This window comes from Chiloscyllium plagiosum, chromosome 9 (genome assembly GCF_004010195.1).
Source record: "Chiloscyllium plagiosum isolate BGI_BamShark_2017 chromosome 9, ASM401019v2, whole genome shotgun sequence".
In the NCBI taxonomy this organism is placed as follows: domain Eukaryota; kingdom Metazoa; phylum Chordata; class Chondrichthyes; order Orectolobiformes; family Hemiscylliidae; genus Chiloscyllium; species Chiloscyllium plagiosum.
In genome coordinates, this window is record NC_057718.1 from 72,515,075 (window position 1) to 72,528,164 (window position 13,090).

Genomic DNA, 13,090 nt, shown 5'->3' on the forward strand with positions numbered 1-13,090 from the left:
CATGCACAGTAAAGTCAGAGTAGAGATATTCATAGATAACTCTTTTCCATGATATGAAGATACCTGTAAGTTAACAGAGTTAATGTTTATTCTTCCATGATATGCAAGTGTTGCTGACAAGGCCAATATATTTCGTTTATTCCTAAATTTCCCTTGAATTGTGAGAATGCCATTTCAGAAAGCAGTTAAGAGTCAATTACATTATTGTGGAACTACAGTCAAAAATGGGTCAGACTGGGCAGAATAGCTGGTTTTCTTCTCTAAAGGACATAAGTGAATGAGATAGGTATTTACAATTGATGGTTGTTTTATGGTCAGCTTTAGAGAGACGAGCTTTCAATACAAGGTTTTTCTAATTACTTGAATTTAACTCCACATTTTACATGATTAGAGTTGAAATTTGAACCTATGTCCCTCGAGCATTAGGCAAAAGTGAGAACTGCAGGTGCTGGAGATTAGAGTAGAGTGCATTGTGCTGGAAAAGCATAGCAGGTCAGGCTGCATCCAAGGAGCAGGAGAATCAATGCTTTAGGCAAAAGCCCTTCATCAGCAATGAGGCTGTGAGCCGAGAGGGTGGAGGGATAAATGAGAGGGGGTGTGGGGCTGGGGGCGGGGGGGGGAAGGTAGCTGAGAGTGTGATAGATAAATGGAGGAGAGGGTAATGATGATAGGCCGGAGAGGACGGTGGAGTGGATAGACAGGAAGGAAGATGGACAGGTGGGACCAGTTATGAGGGCAGTGCTGAGTTGGTAGGTTGGAATTGGGATAAGATGGGGGGAGGGGAAATGAGGAAACTGATGAAATCCACATTGATCCTGTGTGGTTGGAGAGCCCCAAGGTGGAAGATGAGAGCATTAGCCAGGGCTCTGGATGGTTAATCGAGTGATACTACCTGTTGCTCTTACGACACTGCCACATGTACAAATTTTTCAAGGGAGCAAGTCTCATTTCCAACACCTATTCTTTATGTATAGGTGTAATAAATAAAACATCAGTTTAAGTTCTACAATTTTGTCCATGGACTCTTGAGTAATTTACGGCAGTTTAAAAAAAATTCATGGGATGTGGACATTACTGGCTCTGCCAGCAAATACTGAAAATCTCTAATTGCTCTCGAAAGGTGGGGTGAGTTACCATCTCAAACAGTTGCAATGCAGGAAGAGGTGGAGTGAAGATGATACACCCACAGGGCTGTTAGGATCACGTGGGGCTTGGAAGGGAACTTGGAAGGTGATCCCATGTACCTCCTGTCCTTGTCATTCTAGGTGGTACAGATTGTGTGTTCGGAAAATGCTGTCAAAAGAGATGAGATGAAGCACCAGAGGAAAAAAAGTAATCAAGTAGAAAATCAAGCCATTTGCGTGACCATTAAAAAATTGCAACATTGAGTGTCAAACACTTGCAATGACTTTCCTCTACTTCTATGAATTAATTGAACTGGGCTAATTCAAATACTTTTTACTTTTTCCTTCATATATTTTGGCATCACCTGGGAGTACAGGTTCATGGTTTCTTGAAAGCAGAGTCCCAGGTAGACAGTAATAAAGAAGGTACATTTGCCTTTCTTGGTCAGTGCATTCAGTATAGGAGTTGGGATGTCAGATTGTGGCCATACAGGGCATTGGTTAAAACACTTTTAGAATACTGCATTCAATTCTGGTTTCCTTGCTATAAAGAAAAGATGTGTTTAACTTGAAAGGATTCAGAAAAGATTTACAAAGATGTTGCTGAGGTTGGAGAGGCTGAATAGGTTGGGGCAAATTCCCTGGAACAAAGACTGAGGGGTGATCTTATAGATGTTTATAAAATCATGAGGGCATGGATAGGGCTAATAGCCAAGGTGTTTTTTTTTCCCCACAGGATAGGAAAGTCAAAAACTAGAGGGCATAGTTTAAGGAGAGAGAGGAAAGATTTTAAAGGGACCGAAGGAGCAACTTTTTCCCACAGAGGGTAGTGTATATGGAATAAACTGCCAAAGTAAACATAGGAGGTTGGTACAATTACAACACTTAAAAGCCATCTGGATGGGTACATGAACAGGAAGGGTTTAGAGGGATATGGGCCAAATGCTGGCAAATAGGGCTAGATTCAATATGTGGTCCGCATGGGCGAATTGGATTGAAGTGTCTGTTTCCTTGCTGTACAACTCTATGACTCTACAGTCAACTTACCAGTTCTGTGATCATAGTAGGCCACAGTGAGGTGAGATGGCGTGGAGACATCCGTAACAGCAATACCCGGAAAAATAGGAACACCTGGGCATGGAGTGTGGGGACTTGTGGTAGACGCAGACTTTCCACCAGGCGCTCTGAAATAGTGAAAAATATAAAGATCAATAAGAAAAACGCCAAAATGAATGGCATTTACTGGCAAGGTAATTCTAAGATGATGATTTACATACATTAATTATGAATAACTACAAATAATCTATCAGATCATTTGTTTTGATGTAAAGCATAAGCCAGACAGTATAAGGACGGCATTTTCCTAATGGATATTAGTGAACCAGGTGGTTTTTTACAACAGTTGATGATTTCATGGTCATTTTTATTGAGACTACCTTTAAATTACAAATCTTATTAATGAATTGAATTTGAATTGCACCAGTGATTTGAATCGGTTTTCCCAAGAATGCAGAGGCTTTGCAAATTTAGAATGTAATTATTTTAAAATGCCACTTTCAAACACTTCAGTTTAGAAAATGCCCAAATGATAGAGCTTTCAAACCAAAACCATCAGTGAGATTTTAATACATTCCAAAGTATTTCAAAGAATAGTGACAGCTGTGCATTGAAAAACAAAGAAACTAATGCTGTGGCAAGCAAGGAGAACTGCTTTGTGGTAACAATCAAACATAATGCTTTTGAGAGTTCAGTTTCTGGATGTAAGTTTGCTCGCTGAGCTGGAGGGTTTGTTTTCAGACATTTTGTCACCATAACTAGGTCACATCATCAGTGAAAACCTCCAGTGAAGCACTGGTGGTATGTCCTGCCTCTCTATTTATAAGTCTTGGTTTTTTAAGGTGAGTAATGTTATTTCCTTTTTTTTTTTACAAGGGAAGGTAGATGGGGTCTAAATCAATGTGTTTATTGACGGATTTCCAGATAAAGAACACCACACACACCCTAGGACAAGCGAAACAAAGACACACACACACACGAGAATTCCTAGAGGCTTGGCATTCTAACCAGAACGCCATCAAAAAATGCATCGATTTAGACCCCATTTACCTTCCCTTGAGAAATAAAACCGGAAATGACATCACTCACCTTAAGAAACCAAGACCTATAAATAGAGAGGTGGGACATAATACCAGCGCTTCACCAGAGGCACTCACAGATGATGTTACCTAGTCATGGTGACGAAATGTCTGAAAACAAACCTTTTAGCTCACCAAGCAAACTTACATCCATATCCTCAACCTGAGCTACAAATCTTCTCAAAAATCGCTAGTTTAGTTTCTGTTCAAAAGAAGAACAGATAGATGGAACTTTCAAAGGTTTGAGGGTAGAAAGTTACTGAGGTTTGCCTTGCTTATGATAATTATATCTGAGAAATCTTGTGCAGAGTGGAATGATCATCAAGGGACACTAAAGTTTCAACTTGAAATGGTGAGGAAATGAATTTCCACTAGACAGCTGATGTGGTTGTGGCTCTCATCCTTTTATTTTTGACAGAAACATATTTCATTTTGAAAGGATATTGTAGACATATTTTATTTCATTTTATTGATACAAAAGAACCTTTACTTCAGTTTAACTCAGGAGTTAATATTTCTAAACTAAAAATCTTTTGCCTCTGTGGTCTGTACCTTTATTTTCCCTGCCTATTCATATACCTTATCAGGAAGCCTCTTAAATGTTCCCTTTGTATCCATTTCCACCATCTCCTCTGGCAGCATATTCTAGGCACTTACTACCTTGTGTAAAAAAAAAACTTACCTCTCACATCTCCTTTAAACTTACCCTCTTTTACCTTAAACCTAAGTCTTGTAGTACTTGACATTTTTACCCTGGGAAAAAGACTCCAACTTTAATTTATCAGGTCACCCCTCATCCTTTCACTTTCAAGTGAAAAAGACTTGTCAGGCTTGTCAGGCTCCTACTACAGCTGTGCCTTCAACACAATAATTCCAACCAAACTAATCGTTGAGACCCAGATCTCCGCTCAGCTGTCCACCACAGGATCCTCAACTTCCTGACCGACATCAGTGAGAATTGGCAACAACAGCTCCTCTGTGATAATGCTCAACATTAGCATCCTGCAAGGCTGTGTACTCAGCCCCTTACTACATACACTCGTGACTGCGTGGCCACATTCCGTCCTAACTCCATCCACAAGTTTGCTGTTGAAACTACTGTTGTAGGTCAGATCTCAGAATGCTTGGTGGTGTGACGTAAATATAACAATCTCTCCCTTAATGTCAGCAAAATGAAAGAGCTGGTCATTGATTTCATTAAGCATGGTGGGGGCACGTCCCTGTCTACATCAATGGTGTTGAGATGGAGGTGGATGACAGGAGTGAAGATCACCAACAATCTGTCCTGGTCTACCCACGTTGATGTGATGGTCAAAAAACCTCAACAACGCCTCTACATCCTCAGGAGGCTACTAACAATGATCAATATGCCTTTCTACCTTTGAAGATCCGCATACATGTACCCTCAGGTCCTTCTGTTGCTGCAGCTCTTTAGAATTGTGCTGTATACTGAAGTTTGGTTACTTCAGACTTGCTTTTTACATATTCACGTGTGGATGAAATGCCAAATTTTATGGGTAGAGGGTCACAATGTTTTGAAGCCGTGCAGGCGTTCCAGGCTCCAACACCCACCATAGTTGAAAGGTAACCAGAAAGCACTTCACCCTCTGTAACCCAAGAAATCATTCAACTTCTGCTTATCGCCCTTACCCATCCCTAGAGAAGTCAGAGATCAGACAAAAAGCAGCACCATGCTTTAGCAGGATCTCCCTACAGGCTAAATAAAAACCAAAAGAACTGCGAGTGCTGTAAATCAGAAACAATATAATAAAATTGTTGGGAAAGCTCAGCAGGTCTGGCTGCATCTATGGAGATTGATCCTTCCTCAGAACTTCAGAAACATTAACTCAGATTTCTCTCCCCAGATGTTCCCAGACTTGCTCAGCTTTTCCAGCATTTTCTGTTTTTATCTCCCAAAAGGCTGTCCAGATAGAGGTGGGTATGGAGGCCAGCACCACGGCGGCTCAAGAGAACATGACTTCACCGCTGAAAGGGAATTAATGATCAACTGCACTCTACCAGGGTGCAGACCACTACTTCAATGCTTCTTGTTCTTATAATTGAGAGTTAATACTGAAACTGAAAATGTGTTGCTGGAACAGCGCAGCAGGTCAGGCAGCATCCAGGGAACAGGAGAATCGACGTTTCGGGCATAAGCCTGTTCCCTGGATGCTGCCTGACCTGCTGCGCTGTTCCAGCAACACATTTTCAGCTCTGATCTCCAGCATCTGCAGACCTCACTTTCTCCTCCAGTTAACACTGAAAGCCTGTCACTGCAGAGAGTTGTCAACCAGAAGGTTGATGCCATCAGGTGCCTCATATGTAATTATTATCTGTCACTTAATTGCAGCGACCAATGTAGCACTCCTGGCACCATCATGCTACTACCTCTCACAGAGCTGCCATAGTTCAAACAAATCACCATCAGTGGGGACATGACCTAATATGGTATTGCTATGCAGGGTTTCATGATATTCATTAATTAATTTATGTTTTACCAAGTTGACAATGTTATCTAAACATCTCAGAGATAACCACTCTATCTTCGGTGCATGATGCTTTAATACACATTTGAATAGCGTTACTAACCTTGTATGTCTGGTAGATACTTCTGGTATTGATCCACTTCACTGCTAAAAATAGCAAAGGCCAACCTCTTTAGGAGCATTGCTCGCTGTTCCAATTCCGCCTCACGACTTGCAAACAAATTGAGTGAACTGCTTTGTGCCACGGCAACTCGAGCTGTGGGAGGTGAAAATCACTACCTGGTTAGGGAAATGTCTCAAATACATTATAAGTCTTTACACTAACTTTTACACACTTACTTAAATCGCATTCCTTTGTGCATTCAAGGCAAAGGGAGTGAATGCAGAAGGTGGTTGGCAGGGACCCAAACAATCAGAATGCTTTGTCTTGGATGGTGTCAAGCTTCTTGAGTGTTATTGGAGTTGAACCCAACCAGGGGAGGGCAATACATGGAAGAAACCCATGCAGACATGGGGAGAATGGTGACTGTCTGTGTGGTGTTTGCACAACAGCTGGAATCAAAGTTGGGTCCATGGCACTGTGAGGCCAACCACCGATCCAGTGTGCCACCCAGGATTGTTTATTCAGAAGGGAACCATTGGAGTGACCATTTGGGAGTCTTTGATGGTTTAATTTTACTGTGTTGCAACTGACTGGGCTCAGCTATCTGACTCGGTGTCATAAAAATCTGAGCAAAAGGTAGTGGAAATCCACAGGGACATTGACAGGTTGGTGGATTGGATAGTTGGAGCAGCACTGAAGCAGCAGTGCTAACCACTGTGCTGCCCAAAACATATAGCATTTGGCTGAACTAATCTGTACCACTGTTTATGCATCACAAGTCGCCTTCCATTCCTCTTTAATGTAACTTTCCCCAAAAAGCAACAATGCTATTTGCCTCAATCATTCCCTGAGGTGGGGAGTTCTAAATTGCTCTTGCTTTACTCTGGGTAAAGATGATTCTGCTGAATTCCCTAGTGGATTTATCAGTGATCACTGCAAGGTTTGTTGCTCAGATAGAGGTTTAGGGTGTAGTTTTGCTCTCTGAGCTGTAGGTTTGATATCCAGACGTTTCATTACCTGGCTAGGTAACATCATCAGTGGTGACCTCCAAGTGAAGCGAAGCTGTTGTCTCCTGGTTTGTCCTGGATGAGGACACAAACCCCAGGCACCCCACCCAGGACAAACATATAAATAGAAAGCACTTTAGTCTGTTTTATTTTAGAGAAAAGAATCACATCTTTCAATCTTTCCAGCACTGTCTTCAGTGCCCATATATTCTTTTAGTAGTATTGAGACTAAGCGAGAGATTTGAAAATCATGACCGTGATAATTGGAGGCACAGTTTGGCACCAAGCCACACACTGGTTTTCTGCTACAACTCCTAATACTGAATAATTTCGAAGATGGTTGACTTGGGGTCAGATAGACTGCTACTGGCAAGTGGCAGGCAGCCAATTGAAAGCAATTAATTAAGTGCTTATTAAAGTCCTAGCTGCACAATAACTAGGATTTCCAATCAGCAATGTGGGCTGCTCACGTGGTCTTGAACGCATTGGGGTCAATTTTACAGGGATTAACAGAGCCCAGCCCTTTTTGCACAAAAAGGAAGCTTCACATATCGGAGAGCAGATTCTGCCCAGGTGTCATTCAGAAATAGATAGAAATGCATTTTTTGTAGCTTGAAATTGTTAGGGGAAGGCAAGCCACATCCCCTTTTCAAGGTAATCAGTTTCTGCATTTTGAAATTTAGAGGACCTGACTGCAATATTGAAAACATCTGTTGTCAAAGCATAGAAGGTAAACGTGATGTTAAGGTGCTGGGAGGGTGGGCTACCAGATTGGCAGGAGGTTAGGGTGTCATGTAAGTAGGGTTCCAGTTACGATGTATGTACAGTATCAGGTTGTATAAAGTTCCATGGGAAGCAAGAAAGCCTTTAATGTAGCCTGGGTGAGCAGGAGAAATTAGGTCTGGTGTGGGGTTGGGTTTAGTACAGTCTGGTGAGAGATCAACTGACAAGACAGAGTTTAGGGGTCTACTCAGTGGTGGGTTGGGTCAGAAGTTGTGGTCTCAGGTCCTGTGGTTGAGGTGTCAGGTCAGGGATAGTGTAGGTGGGATATATGAGATAAGTATGGGTCAGTTTAACTGTTACTCACGAGTTAGAATATGCAATTAATAGTTGAACATTTCCTGAGTAACTATTTTACGTAATTTCATCAGAACCATTGAAGTCTCCGATTTTGAAACTTTTGCAGGGTTTCAGGCATAAAGAATTTGTCTGGAGGAACATTCAATTTTTCAGCAATTGCTTTGGAGTCTGCTAACATGAGGATTCCACAGGGCCCTCATCTGCAACTCCTATTATGTTGGAATAGTGACTGTCCAGAATCAGAGAATCTGTTGCTCTGATAGATCAATTGAGAGAATCGACTTACACCCTGACCCATGCTAGCCACTGCAGCAGTCTGTTGGAGGACTTTTCTGACCAGGAACATGGCTATGCAGCTGTGATATTGGAAAAAGTAAAATTACCTTAATTGCCAGTCTCCTCTCTATTTACATCGTCATGTTAGCTCCCAATCTCAAAGTGTTTAGATGGTTCCCATTGGCCCTTCATAATTGGGAACCTGCATATCATTCAGCAGCAAGTCCACTACAGCCTTTAGGGCCCTAGAGTAATTAATAATATTTGATTTTTAAGGGTTTAATTTAAAGGACAGTGAAATTTAAAGGGCTGTGGTGCACTCTCCCTGCTCTACTCTTAGAATCATACAGCATGGCCCAATTCATCCATGACCACGTTTCCTAAACTGAAATAGTCCCATTTGCCTGCATTTTGCTGATATCCCTCTAATCCTTTCCGAACTATATACCTGTCCAAATGTTTTTTAAATATTGTATTTGTAACTGCCTCTACCACTTCCTCTGGTCACTCATTTCATTTATGCACTACCCTCTCTGTGAAAATGTTGCCCTTCAGGTCCCTTTTAAATCTTTCCCCTCTCATCTTAAACCTATGCCCTCTATATTTGGACACCCCTTCCCTGGGAAAACACCTTGGCTAGTCCCTACCTTATCTATGCCCGCCATGATTTTATAAACCTCTATAAGGTCCCCCCTCAGCCTCCTATGCTCCAGGGAAAAAGTCTCAGGCTATTCAGCTTCTCCTTGTATCTTAAACATTCCAGTCTTGATAACATCCTTGTAAATCTTTTTTGCACCCTTTCCAATTTAATAACATCCTTCCTATAAGGTGGTGATCAGAACTGTACACAGTATTCCAAATGTGGTCTTATCAATGTCTTGTAAAGCTGTAACTTGATGTCCCAACTCCTGTACTCAGTGCTCTGACCGATGAAGGCAAGCATGCCAAATGACATCTTCACTACCCTGTCTACCTGTGACACCACTTTCAAGGAACTATGTACCCACACCACTCTGTTTGACAACATTCCCCAGGACCCTACCATTAACTGTAATGTCTGTCTTACTAAAATGCAACACCGTGTGTTTAGCTCAATTAAACTCAGTTTTTCCATTCCTTGACTCATTGACTCTGTTGATCACGATCCTGTTGTACTCTTACATAACCTTCTTTAATGTCCACTGTCCATCAATTTTGGTGTCAATTGCAAACTTACTAACTATGCCACCTATATTCTCGATATAAACGATGAACAAGCCTGGCAGGTATTGGGCCTCCAGTCTAAACAACAACCTTTACCATCACCTTCTGTCTCCTAACGTCAAGCCAATTGTATGTCCAAAACAAAAACAGAAATTGCTGGGAAATCTCAGCAGGTCTGGCAGCATCTGTGGAGGCAAATCAGAGTTAACATTTTGGGTCCAGTGACCCTTCTTCGGAACTTTGTATCTAATTGGTGAGCCCTCCTGGATCCTATGTAATCTAACTTTAATAATTTGTCTACCTCGTCAAAGGCCTTGCTAAATTCTATGTCTATCGCTCTGACTGGGCATAGTTTTAGTGCTGAGAACCAGAACTTGTGCAGGATATGGCTCAAGATGCAGCTCCTGAAAACTTAGATTTCAGAGCTGGAATAGCAGCTGAGGGTGCTTTGAAGTGTATGGCTGAGAGTACTATGCATAGCATGTACAGTAGGATAGCTACTCCACAGGCTAAGACTCCACAGGCAGGGCAGGAATGGATGATCACCAGGAATAAAAAGGTGATTAGGCAGGCAGTTCAGGCATCCCTGTGGCCATTCCTCTACAAAAGTGATAAGCTGCTCTGGATACTGTTCCAGGCAATCTCGTCTCAGAGGAATATAGCAACAACCAAATCTGTTGAATTATAATTGGCTCTCTGCACAAGAGAGGAGGACTAAATGTAGGAAGACTGTTGTAGTCGGAGAATCAGTAGTAAGGGGAATAGACAGATGTTTCGCTGGCTGCATATGAGACTCCCCAGGATGGTATGTTGCCTCCTGGGTGCCAGAGTCAAGAAAATCTCAAAGCAGCTACAGGACATTCTGAAGTGGGAAGGTGAAGAGCCAGTGATCATGTTATACATCAGAACCATTGACATAAGAATGAAAAGGTAAGAGGTCCTAAAAGCAAACTAAAGGGAGTTAGGAAACAAATAAAAAATAGGATCACAAATCTGACAACTGCTGCCAATCATATAGTAGTTAGAGGAGAAATAGCAGGATTATTTTGCTGGGGAAATGGTACAAGGGAGAGGGTTTTAAATCCCAGATGCATTGAGACCAGGTCTGAGGGAAGTGAGACTGGTACAAGCTGGATTGCACCTGAGTGGGACCAGAACTGATTTTGTAGGGGGTGTATTTGCCAGTGTGGTCAGGAAGGGTTTAAACTAAAATTAAAGAGGGATGGGAACATAGACAAGTTCATTTTATGTGAAGTTTGAAAATAGTAATGGGCGCATTTAAAGCCAACTATGTGAGGATTAGACACAGAAATAGCCCCAAATTCTGGTTTATGACTGATTAAAATTCCAGTCCAAGAATTCTGCACAGTATTCCATGTATGATCTAAACCAATGTTAACATAAATTCTGGCATCTGAAGAACCTTAATTGACACCAACTATTAATTTTCTTTTTCTCTTCAGTTGCAACCAGACCTGCACAGCTTTTGTCAACACTCTGTTTCTATTTATTTTAACTTCTCCAATTTTCAATTCTATCCATCCAAAAATGAAGAAAAATAATCTTGCAGGATTATAGTGATAGGGTGGGGAAAGAATTAACTGGTTTGTTCCACAGAAACCTTGAATGAACTTGATGGGTCAAATGGTCTCCATTTATGCTACAAAGAGTTTATGAATCTATGGTCTCACACTTGTCAATATTGTAGTTAACGAACAGGGTTTTCCAAAATACTGCTATCCACAAATTCTGAAATTGGATTTCCAATTCTTGTACCCAAATCTTTGTAAATCATGAATTACAGTTACCCCAGTACAATCCTTGTTCAAGCTTAATTTCAACTTTGTCCTTTGTTTTTTATCAATAGCCAGTTTGTTTTGTTTGTTTATCGAATATATTTCTCCAAACTCTACTTATCACCGTTCCAAATGTTTTCCACTTGTTTTCTGTCTCATTGTTTTCATTGTCGCACAATATTATTTTCCAGGTAAATTTTCCCAAATTCTATTTTCATCCCCATAAGATCATTTCCCTTTCCAATCTATTAATCTTGGATTTTCAAAAATTTTTAAAGATCTTATTATGCTGATTAGATACTTCATAAACCTTATTTCTCTCAGCTTCACTAACAATACAGGGTTCAGCAGTGGTACTTCCCCAATTGGACTTTTCATACATTGATTATTAAAGGTGTCCTGAACAGACTGTAAAATCTGTATTCCTTTTTCCTCTTTCCCTTAACTGATTCTTGCTGATATACTTTGAGTAGTTGAAATATTTCTTGATTATTATTTTAGTTCCTTCACTTATTTCATACTTAATGCATGTGTAAATATTTCTAATTCCACATCCTTTTCACTATCAGGTGAATCTCTTTAGAGTGCCAATCAAATCTTAAAATAATTTATTTAATTTACTGCCATTATATCATCTCTAATTAGTGCAACAACTCAACAGCCTTTCTTTATACACTGCCATTTTCTTGCAAGGAACAAGAAAAATTTGACGTTTGAAGTATTTTTGTTAAAAAACAATGTATCAACTCAGAAAAATCAGGAAATTTATTATTCAAAATTGATTATGAAACAATTTTAAATGGTCACTTTAGAACATAGAACATAGAAAAGTACAGCACAGAGCAGGCCCTTTGGCCCACAATGTTGTACGGAGAATGAATCCTAATGTAAAATAACTTGACCCATGCACCCCTTTTCTTACCATAAGTAATCGCTGTCAGTTTACAGCAGTAACATTTATCATTTGATCGTTGTATACAGGTACATGATTGATAAAAGTGTCTATCAACTTTGGGAAAGATAAATCCCGTTGAAGTCTTTTCTGTTAACACTGCTGGTGAGTCAGCTTCAGCAAAGCAAGTGTTTGATCCAAAACCTCAGGCAAAATGCTTGCAGCAAAATTGGAGAAAATGAGGCAGTGTAACTGTAAATAGACAGAGCCAGTAAGAAAAGCACAGCCAAAGAGAAAAATAGAATGGAGACAACTCCTTCCCCTCACCTTAAAAATGTGCCCTCTAGTCTTGAAATTACTCATCTTAGGGAAAAGACAACTATCAACTCTATCTATGCCTGTGGTTCGTTTTGGCAGTGGAGGAGGCCAAGGATGGTCATATCAGAAAGGGAGTGGGAAGGGGAATTAAAATGGCCAGGATGGGGGGGGGGGAAGGAAAGAGACTGAGAGGTCCTGTCGGCCTCTGTGGACCTGGCTGCAATGCTCGATGAACCATTCCCTAAGGTTATGTAGAGAAGACCACATCGGGAGCACCTGATGCAGTAAACCAGGTTAGAAGAGAAAGTGAGGACTGCAGATGCTGGAGATCAGAGCTTAAAAATGTGTTGCTGGAAAAGCGCAGCAGGTCAGGCAGCATCCAAGGAGAAGGAGAATCGACGTTTCAGGCATAAGCCCTTCTTCAGGAGGGCTTCCTGAATATAGAACATAGAAGAATACAGCGCAGTACAGGCCCTTTGGCCCTCGATGTTGCGCCGATCCAAGCCCACCTAACCTATACTAACCCACTATCCTCCATATACCTATCCAATGCCCGCTTAAATGCCCATAAAGAGGGAGAGTCCACCACTGCTACTGGCAGGGCATTCCATGAACTTACGACTCGCTGAGTGAAGAACCTACCCCTAATTCAGTCCTATATCTACCCACC

The 13,090-nt window shown here is 41.1% G+C and overlaps 2 protein-coding genes across 17 annotated transcripts in view; one reads left to right on the forward strand and one right to left on the reverse strand.

Annotated features, from left to right (window-relative positions):
• Nucleotides 1–13,090, forward strand: part of pgm3 (phosphoglucomutase 3) — a 186,667-nt gene that overhangs the window by 133,431 nt on the left and 40,146 nt on the right. The window lies entirely within an intron of this gene.
• Nucleotides 1–13,090, reverse strand: part of dop1a (DOP1 leucine zipper like protein A) — a 377,089-nt gene that overhangs the window by 23,775 nt on the left and 340,224 nt on the right. For 13 of the 16 annotated variants that reach the window (XM_043696201.1, XM_043696197.1, XM_043696200.1 and 10 more), the window contains 2 exons: nt 5,849–6,001; nt 2,172–2,308 (listed from right to left, as the gene is read on the reverse strand). In XM_043696201.1, coding sequence (XP_043552136.1) covers nt 2,172–2,308; nt 5,849–6,001 — 290 coding nt within the window. Of the gene's footprint in view, nt 1–2,171; nt 2,309–5,848; nt 6,002–13,090 lie in introns of those variants that run through there. The other 3 variants (XR_006312556.1, XR_006312558.1, XR_006312557.1) reach the window with 3 other exon arrangements.